This window comes from Daucus carota, chromosome 3, assembly GCF_001625215.2.
Source record: "Daucus carota subsp. sativus chromosome 3, DH1 v3.0, whole genome shotgun sequence".
Classification (NCBI taxonomy): domain Eukaryota; kingdom Viridiplantae; phylum Streptophyta; class Magnoliopsida; order Apiales; family Apiaceae; genus Daucus; species Daucus carota.
The window spans coordinates 48,311,409-48,333,053 of record NC_030383.2 but is presented as its reverse complement, the minus strand read 5'-3'; the positions used below and the strand labels follow the sequence as shown (position 1 = coordinate 48,333,053).

At 34.4% G+C, this 21,645-nt stretch overlaps 2 protein-coding genes across 2 annotated transcripts; both read right to left on the bottom strand.

Moving 5' to 3' along the window:
• Positions 1 to 9,005: 9,005 nt before the first annotated feature.
• LOC135151557 (probable polygalacturonase At3g15720) lies at positions 9,006 to 9,560 on the bottom strand. Its single transcript, XM_064090086.1, has one exon. The coding sequence runs from the start codon at positions 9,558 to 9,560 to the stop codon at positions 9,006 to 9,008; it is 555 nt and encodes a 184-aa protein (XP_063946156.1).
• Positions 9,561 to 12,627: 3,067 nt separating this feature from the next.
• On the bottom strand, positions 12,628 to 17,707 carry LOC108211207 (uncharacterized). The gene is made up of 7 exons (XM_017382741.2): positions 17,501 to 17,707; positions 14,848 to 14,895; positions 14,724 to 14,770; positions 13,402 to 13,468; positions 13,276 to 13,319; positions 12,944 to 13,001; positions 12,628 to 12,868 (listed from the first exon to the last, which is right to left on the bottom strand). The coding sequence occupies exons 1-7, from the start codon at positions 17,558 to 17,560 to the stop codon at positions 12,818 to 12,820; spliced, it is 375 nt and encodes a 124-aa protein (XP_017238230.1). The 5' UTR covers positions 17,561 to 17,707; the 3' UTR covers positions 12,628 to 12,817.
• Between the last annotated feature and the right edge of the window lie 3,938 nt (positions 17,708 to 21,645).

Below are 21,645 nucleotides of genomic sequence, written 5' to 3'. Positions count from 1 at the left end.
AATACTGAATCATGTCAAGCTGTTAGCACATTCATATATAACTTTGATAGCTCGCTAACAAGCACCAGTTTTATGCTATTAGCTTGCTGGCAGTGTGATCATCAAAACACTGAGAGTATCAATCTCCCCCTTTTTGATGATTACACCATATTTAGGAAAAGTAATAATACTCCCCCTGAATACAGCAATCTAATATCATTAATCTTAACAGATAAATCAATTCAGCATATAAACCCAATATAACAAATATGACATGCTAGGCAGTAGATATGTCAATCAAATTATGCAACCAAACTTACTAAACCAAATACTTGCATAGATAATTCAAATAAAATCCTAAACCAGGATAAACCACCTGGTATCCAACAATTATCCAAAACAAATTCAACCAAATTCAACAACTTAACAAACTTAGTCTGAAACAAGCAAATAGGGCCAATAAAGTACTTAAACACAGTTAAGCACACACAAGTCTTATTAATATTAATAGATAGATTCCTAAATTGTCTCCCCCTTAATCATCCAAAAGGGTAGAAATTCAGGTCTCCCCATCATCCTTGTCAGACTTCTCCTGTGCAAACTTCTTGGCAAGTTCCGCAGCAACACGATTCTCTTCCATCAGCAAATTTCCAGCCGCAGCATAAACAGAATCAGTACCTGCAGCCTCCTTAAGAACATCCATTGCAGTGCGTGGCCGTGGACTCTCAGTACCATCCTCAGTAGAAGTAAACGTGAACTTGACATCAGAGGATCCGCAAGAACCAAACATCCTCTTGCGTAACTCATATCCAAAGCTACCAGAACTACACTTCTCAGGAGAATTACCAGTCTTTCCTCCAAAAACAATATCCTTCCAAAAATCGAACTGATTTGACAATTCTTCCATCTGTTCAGAAAGCTGTTTCTGACCATCCACCAACTGCTTATGGTTGGCTCGCAGTTCCTCCATGTATTCCAAAATTTCTTTGGCAGAAATACCCAAATCAACACCAGCAGGAGCAGTAACAGGTGGAGGAGTAACAACAGGAACCTCCAACACCGACAAACTACCATCTTTCTCAATTTTTAAATTTGACTGAGTCAAACATTTAACATCCAAAAATTCTTTTGCAGCAAGAGACTCAACACCATCAAAACTGACACCAAACCACTCGAAAATTCGAGTTAAGAGTAAACCATAGGGCAACCCAGCAGAAGACTTCCCTTCAAGAACCCCAAGCATATTATTCAAAATCAAATCCCCAACATCAAATGGCTTCCCAGCCATGATCATAGACACCACAATAACATCCTGAGCAGACAAGTTTGAGCGAGTACCCAAACGAGGACACAGATTTTCAATCGACACTTTAAAAACAGCATGCGCTAAAGGCAGTATTTGGGTAGTAGAGGGAAATGTTTCAGTAGAACTCTCAACCCCAAACAAAATCTTAAACTGATCTTTAACTTGAAAATCATCAAAATGTTTAAACCCGCGTTTAGTGTGTATCGAAACAGGGGAAGGAGGAGCTTGAATAATAGCGTTCAAGAACATAGGTGACAGAGTAATCTTTGTATCAGAAACAAACGACACAAATTGACCGGAAGGATTCAGATGCAAGTTTAAATAAAACTCACGCACAAGTGATGGATAACAAATCTTCGGTAAATCGACAATAAAAGACTCAAACCCTAAGGCAGAAAATAGCTTAACAACCCCGCAATTGAAGAATGCCTTACCAGAAAGAGGCTTCCCAAGGATAATCTTGCGAGTAGAGATGTTGTTATCTGATTTCTCCTTTTCACTAGATTCAACTTTTGCTCTCTTCATATCCTTGTCGGAGCGCTGAACACCCGACTCCTCACCACCACTATCAGAATCCACAGTAGCGATAACCACATCGTCTTCGTCGATTAGCTTGCGACCGGAAGTAGGAGTTCCCGTCTTAAGTCCAGCCCTAGTTTTTCGCCTCATTGCGACTCGGTATGCGATTGACGCGATTGTGATCAGTGTATAGCGATTGAAAATGAGAGATGAAACCCTAACTGGTTGTTGGGGGCTTTTAAAGAGGTAGCTGTAAAGACTTGGAGATAGAATATATCTCAAACTCTTTTGGATCATATTCGGGGGAGGGTTTTTAGGAATAAATCTAGTTAGATTTATTTTATTCAAACAATTCATTATATTATCCGTATGTAATCTAAAAATTTGTTACCGTGACTAATCTCAATTCCACTTAAATAGTGACTAGATAGAAATTCAAATTTTAACCTAATCAAGAAACCACATAGATTAGCACATAATCACGTAACACAAATTTTCACATAAATTCATAAAAATCAGCACACAACGGATAGTTGATTTATGGAGTAAAATTAACTAAAAACTCTTGAACTGACCCGCATGCAAAAATAATTCAAAATATGTAAAGTACTAAGAGTAAGCTGATAGTACCCGGACCAAGCTTATTAGCTTGCTGACTGCACCTCACACATACCCAATTCCCTTCTCAGCACAACATATCTTTCTTCAGGAAGAGGTTTTGTGAAGATGTCAGCTAGCTGATCTGTTGTAGCCACAAAAATCAGCTTGACAGCACCCTTTGCAACATTGTCTCTCAGAAAATGATGTCGAACATCAATATGCTTTGTCCTTGAGTGATTGACTGGATTTTCTGAAATATTGATTGTACTTGTGTTGTCACAAAAGATAGGAGTTTGCTTGCATTTGATTCCAAAGTCCTTCAATTGTTGTCTCATCCATAGCATTTGAGAGCAACAGCTACCAGCTGCTAAATACTCCCCCTCAGCCGTAGATAGAGCAACTGAAGTTTGCTTCTTGCTTAACCAAGAAACTAAGCTTTGACCCAAAAATGCACAAACACCACTTGTACTTTTTCTATCAGTTTGACTACCTGCATAATCTGCATCACTATACCCAACAAGATCAAAAGCATTTGTGATAGGATAGAATAAACCCAAAGTAATAGTTCCACTTAAATATTTAAATATTCTTTTAACAGCTTGTAAGTGAGAATCCTTTGGTTTTGCTTGAAATCTAGCACAAACACAAACACTATACATAATATCAGGTCTAGAGGCTGTAAGATAAAGTAAACTACCAATCATACCTCTATACATTCGAATATCAACATCTTTACCATTTTCATCTGCTGTCAGCTTGCTGACAACGCTCATCGGTGTTGATTTCGCCTTGATATTCTCATATCCAAATCTTTTGAGTAGATTCTTGATATACTTGGATTGATGCACATAAATTCCTTCTGGAGTTTGCTTAATTTGGAGCCCCAAGAAATAATTGAGCTCTCCCATCATGCTCATGTCAAACTCACTATGCATGCACTTTGAAAACCACTTACACAAAGAATCATTAGTAGATCCAAATATAATATCATCCACATATATTTGAACAACTAATATATCTTGTCCTTTAATAATGGTAAACAAAGTAGGATCAATTTTACCTCTAATAAAACCATTTTTGATCAAAAATTCACTTAACCTTTCATACCATGATCGAGGTGCTTGCCTTAATCCATAAAGTGCCTTCTTGAGCTTGTAGACACGGTTAGGATATTTTTCATCCTCGAATCCTGGTGGTTGCTTGACATAGACTTCTTCCTTTAGATATCCATTTAAGAATGCACTTTTGACGTCCATTTGATGTAGCTTGAACTTCTTGTAGCATGCAAATGACAATAGCATCCTAATAGATTCCAATCTTGCAACCGGAGCATAAGTTTGATCAAAATCAATTCCTTCTTGTTGATTGTATCCTTGTGCAACAAGTCTAGCTTTGTTTCGAGTGATAGTACCAAATTCATCAACTTTATTCTTGAATACCCATTTGGTTCCAACAATTGAAGCATCCTCTGGTGGATCTACAAGTTCCCAAACATCACATCTTTCAAATTGGTTGAGTTCTTCTTGCATTGCCATGATCCAATTTTCATCTTGTAAAGCTTCTTGAACATTCTTTGGTTCCTCTTGAGCTATGAAGGCAGCATAAGCACAAATGTTGGCTTGAGCTTTCCTTGTCTTGATTCCAGCTGATTTATCTCCAATGATCAACTGAGGAGGATGATTCTTCACTGTTCTAGTTGATTTTGGTAGATTATGTTGAGCTATGACCTCTTCATTCCTTGTAGTCTGCCTAGGAGGAGTCTGATCAACAACATTTTGGCTTGCTGATGAAGTTTGACCTCTGGATTCACCCAATGTGAGCTTAGACATCTTATCCAAAGTTTCCTCAAGAGATGGAGTGGATTCAGTAGCTTTATTGCCTTCTGAAGTTGTGGCAGTTGACTTGTCAGCTTGCTGATTTCCAGTTTCCTGCACTGTCAGCTTGCTGCTAGTACCTGTACCTGCACATTCTTCCTCATCCCTTGCAAGATCATCAGTAGACTCTTGAAATGAAACATCAATAGACTCTTCAACAGTATGTTTAGCAAGATTATACACTCTATAAGCACGACTTGTTAAAGAATAACCCAAAAATATAGCTTCATAAGATTTAGAGTCGAATTTACCATCCCTATCAATGGTTTTGAGTACGAAGCACTTAGATCCAAAAACCTTGAAGTAACTGATATTAGGCTTCTTTTTCCTTAGCAATTCATAAGGAGTCTTGTTGAGAATTGGCCTGATAAGCACTCTGTTAAGAACATAGCTTGCTGTGTTGACAGCTTCTGCCCAAAAGCTTCTTGGCAGCTTGCTCTCCTGCAGCAATGTCCTAGCTGTTTCTTGTAAGGACCTGTTCTTACGCTCTACAACTCCATTTTGCTGAGGTGTACGAGGTGCTGAGAACTCATGTGAGATTCCTCTTTCTTCACAATAAGTAATGAAGTCTTTTTGGAATTCCCCACCATGATCACTTCGAATACCTACAAGTCTTGTATCTAGTTTGTTCTCAAGCAACTTGATTAGCTTCTCAAATTCACTAAAAGCACAATCTTTAGTACGCAAGAATAATACCCAAGTGAATCTAGAATAATCATCAACAATAACAAAGGCATATTGTTTACCTCCAATACTCTTATAAGCTTCGGGACCAAAGAGATCCAAGTGAAGAAGCTCTAAAGGTTTAGAAGTAGATACCATTTTCTTTGCCTTATGTGGAGTCCTTGTTTGCTTTCCCAATTGACAAGCAGAACATGTCTCCATCTTGACATACTTAAGCTTTGGTAGTCCTCGAACAAGCTTCTTTGCTGACAGCTTGCTGAGATGATCCATATGAGCATGTCCAAGCCTTCTATGCCAAATTTCTGGATTATTATCCACAGCTGCTAAACAAACACCTGCCTCCTGTTCTTCAAAGTTCAAAACATATATATTTCCTTCTCGTTTTGCAACTAGAGGAGTTTTGTTAGCACCAACAAGTATAGTACATTCATTCTTACCAAAGTTAACAATATGACCATCATCAAATAACTGACTTATACTAAGCAAGTTATAAGTAAGACCTTTAACATATTGTACCTTGTTAATAGAGATGATACTATTACCTATAGTTCCCTTGCCAAGAATAGGAAGAGTTTTGCTATCACCAATTGTGACACGTCCACCCTTCTTCATCTTCAAGCTTAGAAACTGTGATTTGTCTCCACTCATGTGCCTAGTGCATCCACTATCCAATATCCATTGATTTGGCTTTACTTTAGACACGAGACAAACCTACAAAACAAACACAAACAACTCAACGTTTTGGTACCCAAATTTTGTTGGGTCCAGCAGTGTTAGTTGATAAAACATATAGAACATTAAGATCAGATTTCTTGATCCACATTTGGACCACTTTAGAACTCTTCTTCCATGTTCTGCTGGTCTTATCAGCATACTGTCCCGGAGCTGTCTTCTGTCTGTTTCTGTTGTCAGCATACTGCCAGTGAGCTGACTTCCTTCCCCAGCTTGCTGATTGAGGATTCTTCATTGGACAATTATTAGCAAGATGACCCTTCTTTCCACACTTGTGACAAGTCACCCAAGGCATGGCATAATTATATGGAATGCCATTTTTCCCTTCATATCTCATTTAAGAAGTGGATGTAGAAGCTGCACCAATGCCTCCTTTGTCATGAGAACCTTTAGCTTGTTTCATTATAGATTTGAGACTTTCTTCTCCTTGAACAAACTTTCCCATGGCTTTCTGAAGATCTTTGACTTCTTGCTCCAATGATTTGATCTTTTCAGCTTGAATAGAGATTTCGGCTAAGCTTTGGGATTTGCTTAACTCGAATGCCTCCAAGCTTGCATCCTTAGCTTTAAGATCTGCTCTCAGCGAGCTGAGTTCCTTCATGAGTGTATCATTCCTTCTTTGGATTTGCATGTTGTTCCCTTCAAGTTGTGAGATTTGTTCCTTGAGGGCAGCAATGATTCCACTACTAGCTTTGGCACTCTTTTCATTCAAGAAATCACCTATGACTTTCTTCAAATGAACGTTTTCTTTCTCGAGCTCATAATTCTCATTCTTAAGATCAATGAGTTCCATTATTGATGAACAACTCTTATCCTGCATGGTTAGTTCACAAGTAGTTGTATCAATAGTATGTAATTCAGAATTAATAGAGTTTACCTCACTGTTAGTGTCCGTATCTGAATCCGTTGTATCAATTGAGCCATCGAGACCAACAAGAGCCAAATTCACCATCTCATCACTAGAATCATCAGAAGCTGACTCGTCTTCATCATCACTCCAAGTTAGAAGTGCCTTGGATTTCTTTTTATTCTTGTAATCAGCTTGCTGTCTAGGCGGCTTTGACTTGTTTTTCAGCTTGTAGCAATCCCTTTTGAAATGTCCTTTCTTGCCACATTCAAAACATGCATCATCCTTTGGATCTTTCTTTGCACCAAAAGCTTTGCCCTTTTCTCGCTTCATTTTGTTTTTCTTTTCAATCATTCTCTTGATTTTTCTGGACATAAGAGCTAGATCCTCATCTGATTCTGTTTCCTCATCTGTTTCCAGCTTGCTGACAGAGGAGTGCAGTGCAAGATTCTTCATTTTCTCTGTTGGCAGCTTGCTGCTTTCTGAGCTGTTAGCTTCAATCTTAGCTTCAAATTGTTCCAACTCAGCAAATATAGCCAGGTGATCCATAGTATCAATGTTGAGAGCTGACTCCAATGCTGTGACCTTGGCACCATATTCGAATGGAACAGCATTTAGAATATTCATGTTGATTTCCGATTGAGGAATCTTTTTGCCAAGTCTTTCAAGACTGTTGAGAGTGACTTGGAATCTAGCTTGGCTTTCTCGAATGGATTCTCCCTTCTTGATAGCAAAGCTTCCAAATTCTTTCATAAGCTTCCCGAGCTTGACTTTCTTTAATGCCTTTGAGCCTTCGTGATATGTCTCCAATGCATCCCAAATTTCTTTTGCAGATTTGAGAGAAGAGACCTTGTCATACTCAGCTTGATTCAGCCCATTGATTAATGTACTCCTTGCTTTTCCATTGGCAGCAACCTTTGATAGCTCGTCCGCTGTGAGAACATCAACGTCCTTGACTTTGCCATCGCTATCAAGATATTCATAAGGACCTCTTTGCACAACTCTTTGCATTAGGGGATCTCTGGATAGATGAGCCTCCATTTGGCCTTTCCACCAATTGTAGTTGTCAGAACCCGTGAGGAGAGGAGCTCTAAAATCGGACTTTCCCTGAAAGTTATCAGCCATATCGATCGATACTATTCCTGTTACAGAAGTATTAGTACAAACCTCGCTCTGATACCAATTGAAATTATACACCTAGAGGGGGGGTGAATAGGTGTTATGGCTAATATGACCGATTTTTAATGTTACCGAATATTTATACTGTCACAGACAGCTTGCTGTTAATTATCAGAGTAAACAGTCAGCTAGCTAACAATGCAGATGCAATGCAAAACAGATATAATCAGTAAGCTAGCAACACAGAGAATTTTAGCCAGGTTCGACCCCTAACCCTAATGGTCTACGTCCTGGTCCCCTACCAACTGGTAAGAGATTATATTATTAATCAATAATGTCAACGATTACAATGATTCAATAATATAACTCCCTTTATCCCTTGTTCCTGTTATCAGCTTGCTGAAACCCCTGAACCACGAACCAAAAGCTCTCCAAGACCTATACTTCCCAAGTATACTCTTCTAGCTAACTAGTCCCCTTGTTCCCTTGTTTCACAAGCTCGATACACAGCAACAAACCTTTACACTTTGAACAATACAATGTATGAATGTAATACAACTGAAACTATGAACTCAATATAGATATATAATCAAATATAAGCACTAGAGCTCAAAGTAAGATTTTGCAATGAAAGTGTGTTGTATTTCAGAAGCTTGAAGTGTGTTCTTGTTTTCACAAAACGGAAACCACACTCAAGTTTATATACCATCATTCCAAACGGTCATAACTCAACAAACTATCCAACGTTCTTGGTTCAACAACCTCACGTTTAATTTGCTTGAATAATGAACGTTTGAATAATGTTATCTTTACTGAGTAAAAGCATAAAGACGTTTGAAACAACTCAGTAAACGTTTATTTATAAAACCATAATTTGAAATAGGATAGGAGTAGTTTTAGAGATAAGATCGAAAGATATAAAAACTCCTATAAGTTAGGAAATCGTTTTTGTTTGAAATTCTGATTTAAAACTGAGCTCTAATATTTATATAAGTCATATATAAATATTAAAGTCCTTACAAATCGATTCCTAATAAATCTCCTTGCTTTTTGACTTCAATCCTTATCCATTTGTTATTCTGTTCACGCTGTAAGCTTGCTGATAAGCCTGTATGATAACCTGTAAGCTTGCTGACAGTGAACATAATACTGAATCATGTCAAGCTGTTAGCACATTCATATATAACTTTGATAGCTCGCTAACAAGCACCAGTTTTATGCTATTAGCTTGCTGGCAGTGTGATCATCAAAACACTGAGAGTATCACAATGCTGAATGTGGACAGCCGTGGACTCGCCTATATAAATACCATCCGTGTTAGGACTATGACCCGGTGCCTCAATCTTTAAATACGAAAGGTATGCAGTTTGCACCCCATTAAGCACAATGTGCATCTTTGGATTATCTTTAATCTCAATCCACTAAGCTTAACATTCCTAGAATTAGTAATCCTCAAGGCAGCAAGCTTGTCTTTACCGCGCTTCATGTCCCACCATTTTTGGCCGCGTCCAGAGATGGTTCCAGAGCCAGAGATCTCAATTCCATCCATGTGAGAGAAGTGTAACCAAGTATCACAATTATCAGAACCACACTTCCAATTTTTAGGCTCACTTGGCGCGGTGATTGTGCCATTGATCTCCACTCTCACGAATTCCGCCTTGCATGGGCCTTTAAGAAGCAGAGGATGAGTCAGAAACACGTGATTTGGAGGAAAGTACATGGTTGCTGAGGAAGCAGATGATTTGCATGTGGCCTCCCATGCTTTCAACAAACTACTAGTATCGTCTTTGAGGCCATCGCCGATTGCACCATAGGAGAGAACATTATTCACCGCTGGTTGAGTTAAAACTAGAGGAAGAACAAGCAGTAATATAAAGACCTTAAGAAAGCTTAGCATCATGATGAACTCTTTACGGACGCTTAATATATATCTAACTTGTTGATTGTATTTAATAATGGATCGTAGAATATGAAAATTGTTGAGAGGGATCGTTGAATTTATTGAAGATCGAACATTCAGATTTCTACGAGAGGAAAAACACTATTCATTCTAATTTCTTCTCTTATTAGAAGCAGTAATTCTTAGAACTCGAATCGGCTTATAAGAAATTTATATAACTTCTTCTCTTATTAGAAGTTGTAGTTCTAATGACTATCGTATAGAATATACTTCGTGCTCAGGCTGTAGTTTTGTTTTAATTTGCTCTATGCTAGATATTTGTCGTAATGGTTTCAACCCAATGTTATTTAGTTTCCCCCTGCTTAGTATGAGATATTGCAAAATAATCTCATGTCAAAAATATCCCATCCGAAATCTCAACTTTTGAATTTATGGCATCCGGTTTTTTAAATTTAAATTTGAATTTAGCTTTTAAATCCAAAAAACTTTGATTTGAATTAATTTAGGTATTAGATTTACCGATATATCCCGAATCCGAATCTGATCGCTACCCGATCTAAAATTGAAATTTTAAAAAAAACCGAATAAATACACACACATATATGATATTTTATTTATTAACATTATAATATATATCACAACATATATAAGATTAATAATATATTATATATTATATATTATAAATTATATTATATTACAGCTTATACATTATTTAATATTCATTAAATATTTTTTAGTCAGTAACCAAATCCAAGATATATCTTTAACTACATAATATCATATATTTTAATACATTATAAGTTTATCAAATAAAAATTGATTTTCACCTAGTTTATGAAACGAAAGGAGCATAGTGTGAGAATTTATTATACAATACTCTGAAATTATTAAATTATATTCAGCAAAATATCAATTGTTTGAAATAATTTGTTTTTCACGATGGTTTTCCAGAAGTATTAAAATTTTGTAATACATTTACCCGCTCAAAAAGAATTGTTACCAAAACTTACTATGCTAATTACTGGTAGCTTTTATTCTAATACATAGCAAATTCAATTTTAGTTGTGTATATTGAACTCAGATTTTAGTGAATCATAGATATATAAATTATAATAACTTATATTTAATTTTGATTTTACATGTATTCGACATAAAATGTCAATTTTATGTCGAAGAATCGATGTATAGCGGGATTTTAAGTACAATTCTTCAAAATCTCATGGATTAATGAATTTCAAAAAATATAAAATATACTGAATAATCCCACAACCATCATTTTAGGAAGTACAAAAAGATATTGGGATCTTTTTAAAAATACCCATCTGTAAAATTATTTTTTTAAAAATACTACCATCTTTTTCATTGTTTTTAAAAATACCTTTTCATAAAATTTTTTTTTCAAAAATACGATTTGCAACCTTTGCAACCTCATTTGCAACCTTGGGCGGCGCAGCCGTAAAAGTTGCAAATGAGGTTGCAAAAGTTGCAAATAAAAATGGAAATGAGGTTGCAAAAGTTGCAAATGAGGTTGCAAAAGTTGCAACAGTTGCAACTGCAATTGCAACTAGTTCAACTGAAAACTGTAAGTTGCAAAAGTTGCAAATGAGGTTGCAAAAGTTGCAACTGAGGTTGCAAATGAAGTTGCAAAAGTTGCAACTGCAGTTGCAAAAGTTGCAACTGCAGTTGCAACTTTTGCAACGAGGTTGCAAAAGTTGCAACTGAGGTTGCAACTGCAGTTGCAAAAGTTGCAACTGCAGTTGCAAAAGTTGCAACTGCAGTTGCAACCTCAGTTGCAACTAAATGCAACTGAAAACTGTAAGTAACAACAGATGTATGGTGTGCCCCTGGCGGGGCCGTTAGATTACAATAGAATCAACTGAATGCAACCATATGCAACTGAATACAACCATATGCAACCATATATGCAATTACAAATCCTGATTTCAAGTTCCAGTTTTCGAATGTCGTTTTCGACCTCATTTTCGGAATCGATATATATATATATATATATATATATATATATATATATATATATATATATATATATATATATATATATCGATTCCGAAAATGAGGTCGAAAACGACATTCGAAAACTGGAACTTGAAATCAGGAATTTGGTTGCATATGAAGTTGCAAAAGAGGTTGCAACACTGCTGGCGCCGCCTGGAGTTGCAGATGAGGTTGCAAAAGTTGCAAACAGTATTTTTGAAAAAAAAATTTTATGAAAAGGTATTTTTAAAAAGAATTCTGGAAGGTAGTATTTTTGTAAATAATTAAAGAAAAGGTAGGTAGTTTTGTAGATTTCCCAAAGATATTTTAGCATTTATATATTATCTTATTTTAATAAATTTTAAAAAATTTCAATTAAACATCATCGTATCATTAAATATAATTTAAAATCTTAATTGAATATCACCTGATTTTATAGTATAATTTAAAATTCTAATTGAATATATCGAAATTTTAATAATTTTTTAAAATCAAGATGAATACACCATTCACAACAATTGGATACACCCTGACTTCTATATGGATAATGGTTGATATTAATGCTTTTTTCGAATATAAAAGCTTACTTATTTTATTTGACATTTTCGAATGAGTTTTAACAATATATTTTACAAGTCAAATCAAACAGAACATATTCAGACCATAAATCTTGTCTTGAAAATTGTATGTATTTCAATAATAAATCGAATCAAACAAGTATGTATTTCAATAATAAAATCGAATCCAACAAACATATTCCGAATATAAATCAATATATGCAAATTACTTAGATCACAAAGCAATAATAAAAATTGGGAGACCAAATTGTGACATGACCGGTGGAAACCGAGTACTAACTAGTGAACACTAATATCTCAAAAGATAATCAATTAAAAAAGTAAAAAAGTATTAGTACTTCATATGAAAAGAATTAGAACGACTAAGATATAATAAACAAAAAGATTCTGGATTTGAGCACCGTCGGACAACTCACTCGTTAAGTATTTATCCTATGTAGTTCAACAAGTTCAACAAATACTCAGGCCATAGGCCAACTAGTTAAAAAAAAAAAAAAAAAAATTCCGAATTTAGAAGTTTTTCATATATCACGAGAGAAGTGCTCAAATACAAACTATATTAGTGTACAAACTACAAACCTTAAATATCAGCCATTGAATGAATCTAATCCAATGGCCTCCTGAAAGTCATCACACTAAATACATAACAACAATCAAAGTTTTGCTCTCTTAAATCCAATCAACATACTACCACATGCAATTCTCTATCACAGCAGAAACAATGCCTTTCAGTGTCCCCTGCATCAAAAAATGATGTTCTTATAAGAATCCTGCAACTTGATTTTGTGAAGTCTAAATAATTTTGGATACTACCAGAGAGTGGTCTTTGAGACCAAGGGAGAGAATTAATGGCCTGGACGATCCAGAATTGCTGCAAAAACATTTCAACAATTATAATACACAGAGAATTAAATACTAATGTGTATGTGCTTGTTTTGTAGGAATAGAATAGTCTTAAAAAAGTTATGCAGAAGTAGATGATGCTCGTGCTGGTGAAGCCGTGAATAAGTATAAAAGAAGATAATGGATTTCGTATAAAATATACAAAGAATGGAGCTAATTCATGTAAAATAAAACAGTGACATTTCGCTTGACAAATTTCAACAAATAAAGTCATTATATTATCAAATTGAAGAAACAAATACCTTATATGTTCAATTAGTTGGCGAGCACATGCCACTAGCACTGGCTGCATGTAACAATTTCAGATCATCAAATATCTATATGACTAATCGAAGTTATATAACAGTAATCACCTAAGGTCTACTTACCTCATCTCTTTTACCAAATATGACCGACACATGGAAGGTTGGATTTGTTAAAACCCCTTCCTCCTTCCTGTCATACAGGTAATCACTCAAAATTCCGAGGTTGTAATATATCATCAATTATATACACATTATGCAAATATACATACAATGTTACACAAACACATCACAGCCCCTAATAACTGGATGACTAAATAAGTTGCTCTAGAGTGGGGCATGTACAATGTCAAACTCTCAACTGAGGTTATATTGATAATATTAGTCACAAGACGTTTAAAGGTGTGCTAAGCTGCTTGCTGAGAGCCTACATTATTTGCCTGGCCAGCCTACTTATTGTATTGAGTCCATTCACTCACTCCCTTCCCAAAATTCTACCCTCTTGGGGATTGGGATAACATAATTAGGACTTGGGCATGGGGAGAAATAGTTAATAAGACAAATAACATGTTAGGTATAAATCAATTCAGAAAATCTCCTTTCTTGACAAAAGTCCCCTCTCTAGTTTAGTTACTACTCTCTCCGTTTCATATTACTTCTCCACTTTTGAATTTTGACCCGTCGAATTGACTAAATTTTGACTCAAATTTAAAAATTATTTTTGTGAATTTCAAAAATCTTAAAATTACATTTTAAAGTAGATTATATAGACTTTCTAATGGTATAAAATTTATAAATGTAAATTTCAATTAAAGTTGAGTCAATCTGACGAATCAAAAGTCAAAAGTGGAAAGGTATTTTGAAACTGAGGTAGTAAATCATTTCATAGAAAGAAATGAATACACTCCAAGTACTATTCCAATGAAGTAGATATCTTTAAGAGAATGTCAAAAACAAATAAATACCAAACATGCAGAATCACCTACGTATATATGTAATGTTAAATTATTTGGATCATATAGAATAAGAAACATGCAAGGCACACTATGATACATACTACGAGATGTAAATTACAGATGATACTCGTGCAATCTCAGGATGTAGGTAGATGCAGGAAATTTTTTTCTGATTCCAACGAAGACTTTCTTTTTTTACTCGAAAGTTTCAAATGTTTAGCATTAAAAACAAGGATGATGAGGCACTACAGATCTACTACAGATTGTGGTGCAAAAGTAGAAAAGGTAGAATAAGAACTTTCAGCCCCAGAGCAAACTGCATGCATCAGTAGTTCTACTATATCTGAAAGCTAGGGTAACAAGAATTGAGGATCTTTCTCAATTTTAATATATTCCATCGATAACTATATATGTTGCATCCTTATCGATAATTCAACACTTATGCTATGTACATGGATAGAGAACATATAAGGCCCATAATTATATGCAAACCTTGCATTTATGATTGTTCCCAAACTTCCAATTTGTGTGGCAATCACCTGGAAAATAATTCAAATTTCTAAAATTATTCTAACACAACACAACTAAAACCAAAACTACGAGGGACGAAACTCACAAGAATATGATCATCATAACTACAGATGACAATATCTGTTCTGTTACCCTGTCAAGATGAAAGAAGCAGGTTAAATTCACACAAAGATCACGGTTGTACAAACTGTGAAGTTTTGGTCGGAGCACGGAAATATACACATGAAATACAACCGTCCAAAAAATGAAATTCCATGCATTGTAAGTTCATTACAAGAAAAATAAAATTCACCCTTACAAGAGACCTATGTATGTATATCAATAACTGTTATAAAATTCTATGCAAAAGAAAAACGAACAGTAAACACAAACACAAAACTATGTGGATCATTCCACAAGTAGAACGAAGCAAAGAGCACCTCATATCTACAAAATTCACCCATAGGCAGACTCTACCATAACTCCTAAGTAAGAACAAAGAGTATTTATATTGTAGGTTATGGCACAACTCAACTCTAAGAAACCATAGGGCCCTTACAAATAGATAACCATATGTATGTGTGCCTGTGTTGTGAGTTTAAGACGCTTTCTTTGCCCTTTAAAAATACTCACTCCCAAGATTTCCACTTTACTTCCTTGCAACAATCAGCAGGACAGAAATTATATGGCCCTTTAAGGCAAACCAAATACTCAATAAGGTTAGGCTTAAGTACTACACGTAACTAGTCTCCTTAAATGATAGACCGAGCATAATAAACCTCATTATTTGCAGTATAGCTTTTAGATGGCACCACTATCTAACTATTATTGCTTGCCATCACATACAATACTATACTCATGTACCTAACGACATCGAACGCAATTTGTAAATGTCCCAATTGGTTGATCATATATAACAGTCATTCAGAAAATCAGATATGATATACATGCAAGCTCAACTTAATGCCACTGGAAGAATTATTCTAATGATATAGCAGATGTATGGCCAGTGTAACCGTAATCACACGCATGGAGCATAAGCACAACACACCTGGTTCGGAGGTATTATTTTTTTTTCCTTTTGGGGTGACTTTTGAGGATCCACGGGGTGAATTTGACCTATAGTAATAATATAAATGTATTGCAAGTATACTTATATATACAGTATAACTATTAGCTCAAGCAATAATTATTAGATTTATTTTTTTCAAAAAATTACCTAGAATTACTTTTAATTAGTGTATGTATTAGCTTGGGCATAGTGAAGGTATTAAAAACACTGCATAAAACAATTTATATTTAAAAAGATCTCCAACATCCTTTTTACCTGACGCAAACATCAGTCTTGCCTATTCATATTTACATATTATAGGTGAAAGTTTTAATTTTAATTCATAAGTTTGCAAGTACATCTGTATAAAAATCTGCAGAATCTGATTCTCGCTAAATGAATTCTCATGTCACACCTCAGGTGCAAATACTCATCATTAAACATTACTTATGATTTATGCATATTTTACCTGTGTTAATGCTATTAACATTGACCTGCTGAATATAATTGCCTCATAATAAACTTGAGACAAATGGTTTAAGCACAAGCGAAACTGTGTCGCTGAGATTAATTCTTAAATCCCCTGATCGCAGCTATGACATTCTTTGATCTAAAAAGTATCATCTTCGACGTATCTCAAAATTTTTAAACTATTCTCATACCCTCAGCTGAATAATTATTGATTATGTGACATATTATCACTTTATTAAAGTAGAACTAAAAAGATTAAGCTCCATGCTAACAAAGTACTATCTTAACCAGACTTCCCCGTGTAAAGTTTTAAGGAAGCTCAAGCTCCAGCACCCTTACTAATAATCTTATACTAACTGTCCACTGACTAATCCTGATATACTTTCACCATCTTATGCTAGCAAGTATGATGCATAAGTGTCACAAATAGGACACCTGATTTACATGAGAAACTCTAGCCCTAGCTCCAAGTTCTGGGGAAGTACAAGCTCGGCAACTTAGCTACACATATGCAGATACACAACAACACATCATTAAACTCCTGTGTCTTGAATTGTATATCTTCTACATTGTAGCTAATAATTAATCGTACAGAGTACAGAATGGCATCCCTTTTCACCATATGATGGACATTTGAAGGTATGGTGCTGAAGAAGGCAACCTAACATATAACCTATACACAGCCTCTTTGTTCAAAAAAGCAGACTATTAAACCTAGAACTACAAGCTACAAAGCAAAAATAATCCTCACAACAGACGAATCAAAACATCCACAACTTTTTCAGATTTCCTGAATATTGAAGCACCTACAACTGCAACACCTACCGAATTAAGCATATCTGATGGGAGCAGGGGCGTATTAAACAAGGCAAACAGTTCGTGAGCTACTTGAGTTCGGCTCAACAAGTATCGACCCGACCTCGATCTCAAACTATTCAAACACAGTATGGAGCCAGCTCGAGCTTCAAATTACACGGCTCAAGTAATTTACCTAAACGATAACCAACAAGTATATTGAAATGCTACTAGTACACAAAATTAGGCATTATTTTGTTCTAAACTACAATGTTGCACATAATAGCATCAAGAAGCTTCCGGTATAAAAATAAATATTGAATTACTCAATTAGTAATTGAGAGAAGATACAAAATTAAACAGAACCACTTATGCATATTAATGATCCGAGTTAATGAAAAATAGCAGCAAATGGAGGATTAAAATAGAAGAGGAAACTAACCGTGATATCAACTGAAAGCTTCTTGTGACGCACAGGGAACCCTAGCTCCGAAGCATCCATATGTGTGAATTCTGAATATTAAATTCGAGCTCTTTAGCTTAATTCACTTGAAGAAGAAGAATGATTGCCTTACAAATTACAATGGTTTAGAGATCAGAAGCCACCAGCCCGGCCGTGTAATTGATTTTGATTAGTATTTTAATGAATTGTTTTGTATGTGTGGATTTTAATATATTATATGTGATTTTAATTTTACGCAAATTCTTGATAGAGTGTCGCATAATTTATATAAATTTTTTGAGATTCAAATCAAAAAATATTTGAAGATTATTTTTAAACATTCTCACATTTTTTTCAAATATTTATGAAAGAAGTCGTGCAATTATTCATCACTAACTTCTATATCATAACCACTAACAATAATAGTATAAACAAATTCATATAAGTAAATTAAGGAGAGATATAAAATCAAATCAAAGAAAAAATATTATATATATATATTAATAAAATAATAAAATATATATTGATTTATATGTTCAATGTTAAAGTTGATTAAATTTCAAAAGAAAAAAAACGTTAAAGTTGATTAGAATTTATATCTCAAATACAAACAAAATAAAAAAAATTAAGTAGAGATATAAAATCAAATCAAACAAAAAATATTATATATATAATAATAAAATATATATTGATTTATATGTTCAACGTTAAAGTTGATTAGAATTATATCTCAAATACAAACAAAATAAAAAGAATTACATGTGAAATGGAACTATTTTCTTTTATCCGTTGCCTTACAACTTCATATCTATGTTTCCCCTTGTTTTTCTTTTTTAATGAATATCAAATAAAATGGAGTACATTGTAGTTTGTGCCAAACTTCAGAAAAAATAAAGAGATGTTAAATACAATCGTAATTTTTTTTTTGAAATAAAAATACAATCATAATCAATTAATATAATCATTAAAACCAGCAGTTTAATATAAATAAGAAAATAGGTTGGATAGAATTTAAACCCACTGTTGCAGTCTTGCAGACCCACAAGCACGAAGCTTGAGGAAGCGAAGAAGTGTACAACTTTACACATGTAGTTAAACAAAGCTTAGCATTGGTTATAATTATCTCTGAGTCCCTTTCATCTAACTAAAACCCATACTTATCACATACTCCTAGTTGACAAAACCGGAAGCAACTAGGCAGTGCTAGCTATTTGCAATAATTAGTGAGTGCAACGTTTCTAATAACAGTTTGAGTTACTTTTGAAAAAATAAGGAAAATTATGAATAGTATCATTGTGTAATTGACTTCTCTAAATAATACTATTTCATGTTTTTTACTTACAAGTGGTACCACTCAGTTTATGATCCGTCAACGATATTAACATTCTGTCCATCAAAACGTTAAAAACGTTAGTTGATCGTATTTATTTCGTATTTTTTTTTAAAAACACATAAAATACAATTGATATCCGTATTTTTTCTTTGTGTTCTTGAAGATTAAACAACTTTTTGATCATGTTGTCGGAGTCTGTTTTAAGAGTGTGACTAATCAAATCGAAACTTGAGACGAGCTCTATCCGCCACAACATCCATTATGCGAGATATTTGATTTGATTCGGCTGAACATGGGCTAGAATGTCTCTAGAGGGACTCCGATTATGAGCTCGATTCCAGTGCCTGGTGCTAATGCTTCAGGGTCCGTGTTGAAAAGGCGAATTCTTGAAATGCCGTTCGATTTTATGAGGTTGATCACTTCTGAGGGGGGCGGCAGATTGTTTTCAACTCTGCCATAACATAGTCCAATTGGTGCAGCAACTACAAAAATAAACCCAGTGCTCAATGAAAAATTGAATTATATAGCTAGCAGCCTCCATTTTCCCCTTAGATTTCTAGACCACACAGTGCTCAATCTGTGGATGACATATACGTGCATTTTGTAGGTACAGATCTTCTATAAATACCATGTTCACAGCCATAGAAGCTTTACGCGATAATGGATGCTGTGGCGGATAGAGCTCGTCTCAAACTTCGATTTGGTTACTTATACTCTTATAATGGACACCGACAACATGATAAAAAAATTGTTTAATCTTTAAGAACTTAAGAACACAAAGAAAAAAAATACTAATGTAGCTGTATTTTTTGTGTTTTTTAAAGGAAAATATGAAATAAATACAGTCAACCAATGTTTTTAATGTTTTGATGGACGGAATGGTAGTATTGTTAACGGATCATAAACTGAGTGGTACCACCTGTAAGTCAAAAACACGAAATGGTACCATTTAAAGAAGTCAATTACACAATGGTATCATTTATAATTTCCCAAAATATAATTTCCTACTTAAAATAAAGAACTGAGGTAGTGAGAAGAAAATTAATAATTACAACTAATTAAAGGTATTTGGAAAAGAAGTAGAAATTATAAAAGAAAAAACTAGTATTTTATATTTTCCAACTTCTTTCTAACTTTTATTAATTCTTTACCCAAACTAATGAAGAAACGGAAAAGTAAAAAGTAAGAGCAACTTCCGTTAGCCCAAATAAGAGCTGTAGCAACGAACGTCAACCGAGCACGGGATTTTCTCCATCAATTCATTCATTCAAATCTTCATTCGTTTCGGGTCTTGGATTCGACCCCGACTCACCCGAAAATTTTGTAAAACAGATACTCATTTGTAAAACTATAAACCTCGGTACATAACTGAAATGCAGGCCAAAACGTACAAAGCTGGATGTATACGCCAAATCACAAGCACAAAGACAAATACAAATTATTCTTCTCTTTTTCACATGTTCCGCAGAACTCGAAAATTTCAATATGAAACTTTTCATGTACGTACCCCTTATGAGATTTCTATGTTAACACTATAATGCTGGTGAACTTATTCACGCATTTAGCTAAATTAAATACAATATTACATGTATAAAATATAGTATGATACATATTTGATATTACATACTATTTTATACACAAAAGTTTTTAGGACCCCTAGGTCTTTAATAATGTTTTATAAAGGACTCTTATTTATAATTTTGCCTATAAACTTTTTTTTAGGAATAGATTCATTATAATAATATGTTTTTCCGGTTTTAATAATATTATAATATGTATATATGAAATTTATAAGTTAAAAAAAATTCACATAAATAATTGTACCCAACCCGGAGAGCATAAATTGAAAGTTAAGCTAATTATATATACGGTGTTTGATTAAGGAAAATGAAATTAATATATAAAAAAATTTAGAAAACTCGGCTTAACTAGTCTTAATATTTACTGTACATGGCTAGGCCGGCATAGGAGGGTAGGTACTAGGATTTTGGATCAAATAGTCAGTTCCAGAAGTTATGGCTTGGTATATGGAGCAACTGATTTAACGGTATTATAACGTTGAACTGACTAGTTACTATTACCTGAAAACGACATTCACATGTTTATGGTTAATCTCTCACGTTATCAACTCTGCATACACTGACTAATTAAAGATCTTGCAAGTCATCGGGCGCCTTTAATGGCTTCGCATGTTATTAGAGCAATGCTAAAACGTAACTGGAAATAACTTTCTAAAAATTGATATAAGTTTTATGAGTCGCGCTTTAAAGACAACTCATCTTTAAAATAGAAAATAAGGAACCACTAAAGTCCTGCTGAACCTTATATTTTTAAAATCGTTATGTCTATTCAAAAATAATTTTAAAATATAATATATAAACACGATACTTTTTGCAAATGCAGTTATTCTGCAGAACCCTTGTTAATACTACAAAGTTTTAAAAGTTTTTAGACCTTAAGTACTTCCGTGTTAATTTCACGCAGTAAAAACATTTGCTGTATAAAATTTCTAAGAATGTATAAAAATATTGACGATGGACATTTTTTGTAGGCAAAGCAATTAGTATTTCGTTTACATATGCATGCACCTAAACATTCTTATTGGAGGGAGGGTTAATATTCAAAGCAGATAGAATGATGCAGATATAAGCTTTTAGGCGCTAAAAGCCAGTAATCACGTGATTGGTATAGACTATGATCCGCTATCACTGATTATGACCTTAATAATATAATTAAGTCATAATCATGGCTGATCACATCATATATGGAGTATATCTTCTTCACATTCCCCGGCTTTGAAGATACCGCAGAT